The 9,939-nt window shown below is 52.0% G+C and overlaps 1 protein-coding gene across 1 annotated transcript; it reads right to left on the reverse strand.

Annotated features, from left to right (window-relative positions):
- Positions 1 to 1,513: 1,513 nt before the first annotated feature.
- LOC123040803 (uncharacterized) lies at positions 1,514 to 3,162 on the reverse strand. Its single transcript, XM_044463559.1, has 3 exons — positions 2,983 to 3,162; positions 2,818 to 2,898; positions 1,514 to 2,697 (listed from the first exon to the last, which is right to left on the reverse strand). The coding sequence occupies exon 3, from the start codon at positions 2,652 to 2,654 to the stop codon at positions 1,560 to 1,562; it is 1,095 nt and encodes a 364-aa protein (XP_044319494.1). The 5' UTR covers positions 2,655 to 2,697; positions 2,818 to 2,898; positions 2,983 to 3,162; the 3' UTR covers positions 1,514 to 1,559.
- Positions 3,163 to 9,939: the final 6,777 nt, after the last annotated feature.

Here is a 9,939-nt window from a genome sequence, read left to right on the forward strand (position 1 = left end):
GATCGAGGCGGCGCCAGAGCCTCGCCGGAGATGCTGGTCGGGAGGGGCCGGAGAGGAGCTTGGGGAAGAGGTGGCGGCGCGGTCGGACCCGGGCGCCGGGGCGGCGGGCGGAGGCGGCGACCGGGGACGCGGGCGGCGAGCTCCGGTGGCGCGGGCAGCGAACATGTGATGGGAAACAACCAAATTGAGCCTTATAAAATGGAAAAACTAAAATTTTGAGATAAGCCCTATAAACCGGAAAGGCATGGTACATGATAGTAAAAGGCATTACCATATGGCTTTAGCTTTTGGTGTGTTGCATCTATAATAACTGATAGGCCACAATCAATATCATGCTTTGACTGGTTCCGGCGTCCAATTGATCATGTCTTTGTTTATATATTCCGTTTCTATCCGTGCCCTCCTAAAAGTGATGGTATCGGTTGCCCAAAAACAAGGAATAAAGTGAAACAATTCGAGCGAATCACAAAGAGTATTAGATTTTTTTTCCTGGTTGCAAAGAAGGAGAAGAATTATGGTAAAGATGAGGATTGTATTAAATTCCCTTAGGTTTGTTTCATCATTTCAGAGAAAGAAATGTGAACCGAAAATTTCAGGCCAGCAAGGCTTTACGTATGTCATGTTCATATACAGGGCATGTATATAAATGCTTTAGTAAAACCCTTCAGTTACTTTAATTTTTCCTCTACTATATCATTATCTTGGATGTAAAACGGAATTCATGTAATCATGAGTTTGTTCAGTTAATGAACATCTTACCGGATTTTGTTTGATGTGCCTTGCTCTCAAAATAAGTACACTGGTTATGCACATGTAGATTGTATCTTAAGCAAGGAAAAACTTCATACTATCATGTGACTTGGAATTTTGGATCTATAGATAGCATCAAATTCTATAGAATGTATGCAACCTGCTGACTTTTGACACTAAAGGTGATAGATTCAATAACCAAATTAATAGAAATCAGTCCTTCTACATACCGCTAGAACTCTGGTCATTGGTCATAGTCCAGTCACAATATGCAGAAACAGAATAATAGAAAAATACTGTGACCCAACAAAACAAGGTGACTCAAGAGGAATCACACTGTTAAGGTCGGCTGTCAAGCATGTATGTTCTCAGCGCGGCAAAGCGGACATGACTTCTGTTTTCTAACTCATGCAATCCAAGAAACAATATCGCACTCTAACATGTCTTTGCATATACTTGGTCCCTATAAATTTATTAGTGCCTTTGTATTTTCGACAAAATTTCAACCACATAATTTAACTAATAAAACAAGTTATATAATATTGTTTGGAACTACTTTCGTGTACAAATCCAAAGGCAATTGACTCAGGTCAAAATTTGACCCAAAATACACAAGGACCCTTTAAACAGAAACAAAGAATGTACACGCAACCTCAAGGTACACATGCTAGATTACCAAACAGACCATCAAAGTACTCATACATCTCATAATAATTGTATTGCAATGCATTACAAAATATATTAAGTCATACAAAGAGGCTTTGGTCTCTTATAGAAGATGCATCGGTCTTGGGGAGACCCAAAAAGATTCAGAGAATGGACTGGATGCCAAACCTTCCAAAGGTGTAACGTTTAGACATGTGTTTGATCATCCGTACAGCACCCTCGCTGTTGTTGCAGCGGCGCACCTCGAGGCCAGTGAACACAGCAGACTCATCTTCCATATTTTCTGCCACATATTTGGTTTTAAAGGTCTTGAAGAACGAGACCACACAGAACTTACCTGAGCCCAGGTTAACAAGGTGGCGCTTGTATGGAGTCTCATCATGCAGGTGGAGACAATCCCAAGTACGCAGCAAATCAGGTGGCAAATCAAAATCCATGGCAGGGAAGTCCAGAGCACACAAGCTGTGGGGGGCGCTAGGAGAGAGGGCGAACCAAAGCTTGAGCTCAGGGACATACTCTGCTTTGCCACAGAAGGGCAGCACCCAGTTACCAGCACGTGACCACTTGTGGTTAACCATATCAAAGGTATAGGTGCCTATGCCCTCTTCACTGGAGGATAAACACATTGTAGAACTGTCAAGCAACATGTAAGAATAGTTCATGGCGGCTCTACTGTTGGCAGGGTGCTCTGCGAACGCTGGCACTGGCAAATCATGCCATAACCAATTCAAATGGAAATGGGAAGACACCAGGGGGCGGGAGGAGTCCCGACTCCCTAAGTATGTCAGGAACTCAAAGCTGGAGGAATTGGTACTGCTACCTGGAACCAGATCCAGGACAAAGAGGCACTGGGAATAAGATTTTAAGGGCTCAGGATTAGGTATTGAGAAACAGATGCAATTGGGTCCCTTGCCATTAGGCATAGGGGGCATGGGTACCACGGACTTGAAGTCAATGTCTAAGAGTGTTGTACGACCAAATGAGTCAGCCAACATGATGGAGTTTTCTCTCAGTAGAGTGAAGAAATTAGATGCTTTGAAATGGGCGACTGGCTTACGCAGATCGTTCCAGGACTCTATCATTGATAGTTTATTCTTCTTCTTGGCTTTTGCATCTTCTGCTGCGTGCACTGCAATTTCTGCTGTTTCGTAGAAAAGGTGTCGGATGTCCATGCGGTACAGAGAATAGATGCTATCCCTTAGATCGTGCATTATGAGATTCAGAGACAGACGACCCATTCCTCTCCAAACAAATCGAATCCACTCGGTCTGGACTGATTTTCTAGAAAAAGAGAAAATGAAGCGATTATTTCTCTGAAGCGGTATGAACTTTGACAATCAGATATCGCATAACGGCGAAAAGAAATGTAAAGAAAATATGTGGAGACCGAGAAGTACACACCTGTGGCACAATCCCGCTTGCCTCCAATTCCTGACTAGTATTATCAAGGACTATCAGAAAGGAAATTGCTTCATATCGGGCCTGGAGAGCGGTGTGCCATCAATTATGTGAATCACACAGATCTTACACAAAACAAACTGGACGGAGGCCCTTGGCGAATAATACCTGAGAAGGCTGTGATCGCCTAGCTTGAAGACGAGCACCACAGCGGAAGATCTGCTCAGCAACGCTTGGAGGGGGAGGGGGGCGGCGGCGGCGGCGAAGCGGCGACAACGGAGCGAGAGGGATAGGGTTCTAGGTCAAGTCGTGTGTTGGAAGACTGGCACGACCGACACTGGGCCACGCTCGTCAGGAGGCCAACGCCATCGCGCGAGTCTCTCGGGAGACACGGCGCCCACGCGTGCATGCACGCCCACGCCTCCATGCACGACGTGATCCCTTCCGGCTCTCCCGTTTCTGTTGTAACTGATCTATCGATGTGTAAAGCCTGTGTATTTAAGTGTACTCTGTATCAATGAATGAACATAGACAGATTTCACTCGTCTAACTTGGTATCAGAGGTCGTTCGTTCCTCCCTCCGCTTCCGCCATGAGCTTCCGGCGCCCGCTCCGCCGCACCCGCTCCTTCGGGGATGCCGACGCACCCTTCATCCTACCTCCCGTCGCCCCCGGCCCCGAGCCCGCCGCACCGGCTGCTGACGCCGCCCCCGTGCCGCCTCCTGCAGTCGCGCCGGTGCCCGTCTCCCCCAACGCGCGCCTCCTTCGTCGCGCTGACGCCGCACCTGCGGTGCCCCCTCTCCGCGCCGTCCGCCCTCACGCCGGCGCCCTGGCGCTCGTGCCCCCGCCAGCCCAGGTTCCCATGATCCCTGCCCCATCCATGCATCACGTTAACATCGCCTCTTTCATCCCATTCAAGCTTAGCCTCGACGCCAACAATTATTCGAAGTGGCGCCACCTGTTCTGGTTCGTCCTCTGCAAGTATCACGTCGAGGAGCACGTTCTCGAGGACGCCGATCCGCTCCATGAGGACGCGGTTTGGCGCAATGATGACATCACGATCGCTCTTTGGATATATGCGACTATATCCGATGAGCTCTACGACGTAATCCAATCCCCCGAGAGCACGGCGTTCCATCTCCGGCAACAGCTGGAGGTCTTCTTCCGCGACAACGCCGCCGGCCGCGCCGTCCACATCGGCGCCGAGTTCCGGGCGACGGTCCAAGGCGACATGACGGTGGCGCAGTATTGCCGCCGCCTCCAGCAGCTCGCCAACGCCATGGCCGACGTGGGTGAGCCGGTCACCGACCGGTCGCTCACACTCCAGCTCGTCCGTGGCTTGAGCAGGCGCTTCCACGTCATGGCCACCTTGTTGCCGATGCAGCAGCCGTTCCCGACGTTCGTCCAGGCTCGGTCGCGCCTCCTCTTGGAGGAAATCGGCATCGCTGAGCGCGAGCGCGCCGAGGGGGCGTCCGCCCTCACCATCGGCCACGGGGGTGGCTCCTCGTCTGGCGGCTCCTCCTCCACGGATCGCCGCTCGCCACCGTCGCCTCAGGACAAGGGGAAGAGCCCCGCCGCCGGCAGCCCCTCCGGAGACCGTCAGCGCGGCGGGCGCGGGCGTGGCCGCGGCCGCGGTCGCGGCGCTCCCGGCGCCTCCTCGAGCTCCAACACGGGGCGCGGCGCTAGCGGGCAGCCCCAGCCCTGGATGGGGTACTTCGCACCGTGGGGCTCGCCCGCTCCAACCCCGCAGCAGTGGCGTTCGTCGTGGGTGCCGCCCAACTCGGCGGGTGTTCTCGGGCCACGCCCGGGGGCCCAGCACCAGGCCTACCCCGTCGCCGCCGGGCCTCCCCCTGCCGCGCCCTGGGATCCGCAGGCTATGACGCACGCCTTCGCCAACCTCCAGATGCAGCCGCCGCCGACCAGCAACAAGTGGTACATGGATACGGGTGCAACTTCCCACGTCGCCAGCTCCTCCGGTAACCTCACCAAGCCTTCCTCTTCTCCGTATTATCCCTCTAGTATTACTGTTGGTAATGGTTCGTCCATCCCTGTAGTTGCTGCCGGTTCCACCTCCCTCCCTCCTTTCCAATTAAACCACATCCTCATCTCTCCAACTATTGTTAAAAACCTTATATCTGTGCGTCGATTTACTCGTGATAATTTGTGTATTGTCTCTTTTGACCCCTTTGGCTTCTCTGTGAAGGACATGGCAACGGGGAAACTCATCATGAGGTCCAGTAGCTCCGGAGATCTTTACCCTTTCTTGCACAATAATGGCGGCTCCATGGCACTCTCCGTTTCGAGCTCCGGCGAACTATGGCACTTGCGGCTGGGCCATCCTAGCCATGTTTCCCTTTCTGCTTTAATGAACAACTTTTTAGATTCATGTAATAAATCGCAAGGTTCTTCGGTGTGTGAATCTTGTAAAATAGGCAAACAACCTCGACTACCATTTCCTCATTCCACTTCGTTTACTACAGAACCTTTTCAACTTATTCATTGCGACTTGTGGACCTCACCTGTTTGTAGTTTTTCCGGCTATCAATATTATCTTGTTGTGCTTGATGACTTTACTCACTACTCTTGGGTGTTTCCCTTACGCCACAAATCCGACACCGCTGCCACGCTCTTACGTTTCTTCTCCTACGTTAACACTCAATATAATCTCTCTATTAAATGTGTGCAGTGTGACAATGGCGGCGAGTTCCTCTCTCTCTCTACGTGACCACTTCTCTCGCCATGGCGTCGCCTTCTGCCTCTCCTGCCCACACACTTCACCTCAAAACGGCAAGGCCGAACGCCTTCTTCGCACCACTAACGATGTCCTCCGCACTCTTCTCATCCACGCACATATGCCGCCCGAGTATTGGGTCGAGGCACTCCACACCGCCAACCATCTTCTCAACCGGCGACCCTCATCAACCATTAACCAGCACACACCCTACTACCTCCTCCACAGCGAACACCCCACGTACGACCATCTTCGCGTTTTCGGATGCCTTTGCTTTCCCAACCTCACCCACCTCGCGCCACACAAACTAGCCCCCCGATCCACTCCTTGCGTCCTACTCGGGTACCCCCTGGAGCACAAAGGCTACTGCTGCCTCGATCTACGCTTGCGCCGCGTTTATATTTCTCGCCACGTCACTTTTGACGAGAAGAAATTTCCCTTTGCTACACTTAGCACACCGCCGCCCACAGACCCTCCTGCCACACCAGATCCGCCGCCCCTGCTAGCCCACCCCGCAATCTTACCTACCTCGTACCCTCCGGGATCCCCACCGATCGGATCCGCTCAGGGCTTCGCGCCCAATCCGCGCGCTCCCGTTCCCCCAGATCGCGCGCCACACGCACCCGTCGCACCACCTGACCCGGCCCCGCCCAGTCCAGCCTCCCGTTCCCCCGCGCCTGTCTCCCCCGCGCATGCCGCGACCCCGCCGCCTACCCCACCCAGCCATGCAGCCAACCCGACGGCCTCTCCCATGCATGCGACCAGCTCGCCTCCTCCCCCACCTCGCCATGCAACCAATCCCGGCGCCTCCACTGATTCCCCCTCCACGCCTCCTCAGCGCCCGCTGCCACCTCGAGTCGTTCCCGTCGTACCGCCACAAAACCTCCACCCCATGCGCACCAGAGACAAGTCTGGTTATCTTTTGCCTAAGCAACACATCAGTCTCTCCGTCACCACCGATATTAGCCCTCTCCCTTCTTCCTACCGAGCAGCTCTCAAGGATCCGAACTGGGCCGCTGCGATGCTAGAGGAGTATAATGCGTTGTTGCGGAATGACACTTGGTCGTTGGTTTCCCGTCCTGCAGGTGCGAACGTGGTGAGTGGCAAGTGGATCTTTCGCCACAAGTTCAACCCCGACGGCTCGTTGGCTCGGTACAAGGCGCGGTGGGTGCTCCGCGGCTTCACTCAGCAGGCCGGCGTTGACTACGGTGAGACGTTCAGTCCCGTTGTCAAACCCGCCACGATCCGGGTCGTCCTCAGCCTCGCCGCCGGCAGCTCGTGGCCCATCCACCAGCTCGACGTCAAGAACGCCTTCCTTCACGGGCACCTCTCTGAGACCGTCTACAGCATGCAGCCCGCTGGCTTCATCGACTCCTCGCGACCTGGGGACGTGTGTCGTCTCAACCGGTCACTCTATGGGCTGAAGCAGGCGCCTCGGGCATGGTTTGCTCGGTTCACATCGTACCTGCTCTCTCTTGGGTTCCATGCTTGCAAGGCTGACTCCTCGCTCTTCTCCATCCACCGTGGTCGTGACACCGCATACCTCCTCCTTTATGTCGATGACATTATCCTCACCGCTAGCACGCCTGCCTTCCTTCGCTCCATCATCAGCTCGCTGCATCGTGAGTTTGCCATGACCGACATGGGTCCCCTACACCACTTCTTGGGCATCAACGTCCACCATACCACCCACGGCCTTCACTTATCCCAGGAGCAGTACGCACTTGAGATCTTGGATCGTGCCGGCATGCTTAACTGTAAGCCCGTGTCCACTCCCGTTGACACCATGTCCAAGCTCTCTGCCACCGACGGTCCTGCCTTCCATGATCCATCTCTCTACCGGAGTCTGGCTGGGGCTCTCCAGTACCTCACCCTCACGCGTCCTGACTTATCCTACGCTGTCCAACAGTGTTGCCTGTTCATGCATGATCCCAGGGACAGTCACTTCCAGATGGTGAAGCGGATCCTCCGCTACGTGCGTGGTACTGTGCACCTCGGGTTGCACTTTCACCGCTCCGCCTCCAGCGACCTCACGGCGTACTCCGACGCGGATTGGGCGGGCTGCCCGGACACCCGCAAATCGACCTCGGGCTTTGCGGTCTTCCTCGGCACCAACCTCATCAGCTGGTCGTCGAAGCGCCAGCACACGGTGTCTCGGTCCAGCGCCGAGGCCGAGTACAGGGGGATCGCCAACGCCGTCGCCGAGTCGTGCTGGCTTCGGCAACTCCTCGCCGAGCTCCGTCGCCCCCCGTCGCGCGCCACCATCGTCTACTGCGACAACGTCAGCGCCATGTACATGTCCGGCAACCCCGTGCAGCACCAACGCACCAAGCACATCAAGATCGATCTTCACTTCGTCCGCGAGCGCGTCTCTCTTGGCGAGGTGCGTGTCCTTCACGTGCCAACGACGTCGCAGTTCGCGGATATCTTCACGAAGGGATTACCTACCAGTGTCTTCGTCGACTTCCGGACCAGTCTCAACGTCGGTGAGCACCGCGCTTCGACTGCGGGGGGGTGTTGGAAGACTGGCACGACCGACACTGGGCCACGCTCGTCAGGAGGCCAACGCCATCGCGCGAGTCTCTCGGGAGACACGGCGCCCACGCGTGCATGCACGCCCACGCCTCCATGCACGACGTGATCCCTTCCGGCTCTCCCGTTTCTGTTGTAACTGATCTATCGATGTGTAAAGCCTGTGTATTTAAGTGTACTCTGTATCAATGAATGAACATAGACAGATTTCACTCGTCTAACTTCGTGTTGCCCTTTTTATAGCCTTATACATACGTCGAAATATGGGCCAGGCGGTTCTCAAGGTAGACGGGGGTCCATTTTGCTTAAGTTGACGCTGGGCTGGGCGAAGATGGTACTCCTATGCGGCCCATTTTGTAAATTTCTCACAAGCGATTCCCGTTTTCCTATTCTCGGGAGCGCATAACGCGGGAGCTCCTATACGGCACTGCAGGCGCCCGTTCGTGCTCCTGGCGCCTGCAGCGCCCCGCGCTGGGCCGGCCCATGAAATGCCAATCTTGGCGAATGCAAATGCTCACAAAAAAAAACGCGAATTTTTTTGCTATTTACATGTTTCAAACTCACCACGTTGAGTACACGTACAGTTACCACCAACCACACGAGCTACTTGCTTTCTATGATTATTAACAGAGGCAAACGCTTAATAACAATGCTGCAGCGCTGTTTCACTGCAAAAATCTATCGCACCACTTAATTTTTTTGAATAAAGAATACATCAATTTGAAAAGGCATTCGCATAATCCATGAACTGAAAGGATAAGTTCACAAAAATGGAAAAAAGTTTGTGAATTCAAAAAAAGTTCATTGGACTAGAAAAAAGTTTATCAAATTTGAAAAAAGTTCGTGAATTTGAAAAAAAGTTCATCGGATTTGAAGAAAGTTTATGGAACTTGAAAAAAAATCATCGAATTTGAAAATTTTCATAGATTTTTTAAAAAAATGTTCATTGAATTTAAGAAAGAGTTCATCGAATTTGAAAAAGTTCATCAAAATTCAAAAAAGTTCATCGAATTTGAAGAAAAGTTCATCGATTTTTAAAGTTCAGAAATTTAAAGAAAAATGTCAGGAATTAAAAAAAGCGCGCAATAAATAAATCAAAAAAGATGAGGAAAAGGGAAAAAAATACACCGAGCTGAAGAACGAAAGAAAAAGGGAAAAGTGATCAACCTTCACAATCATGAATGAATAGCCTAGCGGTTACAGTCGAGCCCTTACAACGGGAAGGTTGCAAGTTCGATCCCCCACCAGCACTCTTTTTTCACCTTTCCAAAAACAGGAAAAGCAAGAAGGAAAAAATAGAAAGGGCCGGCCCAGTTTGGACTGCTGCAGGCGCCCGTTTGCAAATTGCACTATAACGCGGCCGGTACGCCGCCTTTTTTTTCCTTCTATCCTTTTGTTTATTTTTTCAATAATTGGGGATATCAAAAGGTTCAAAATTTCAGAAAAAATTACGAATTCTGAATAAAATAATCATGAATTCCGAAAAATATTCATGATTACAAAAAACTGTTCGGGAATTCAAATAAAAAATCACAGTTCAAGAGAACGTTCACAAATTTGTAAAGAAATGTTCAAGAATTTAAAAAATATTCATGAATTTCATAAAATGTTTGCGATTTCAAAAAATATTCATGATTTGAAAAATATTTCCGGATTCAGAAAAATGTTCGCGGATTTGAGACTAAACATCCCACTGCACCGCACCAGCGCAAGGCCTTTAGTCCCGGTTCATGGCACGAACTGGGACTAAACGGGTGCATTGGTACCGGTTGGTGGCACCAACCGGTACCAAAGACCCCTCTTTAGTCCCGGTTGGTGCCACCAACCGGGACTAAAGGCCTCTGCTTCCCGCCCTTTGGGCTG

This window comes from Triticum aestivum, chromosome 2B (genome assembly GCF_018294505.1).
Source record: "Triticum aestivum cultivar Chinese Spring chromosome 2B, IWGSC CS RefSeq v2.1, whole genome shotgun sequence".
Lineage (NCBI taxonomy): Eukaryota > Viridiplantae > Streptophyta > Magnoliopsida > Poales > Poaceae > Triticum > Triticum aestivum.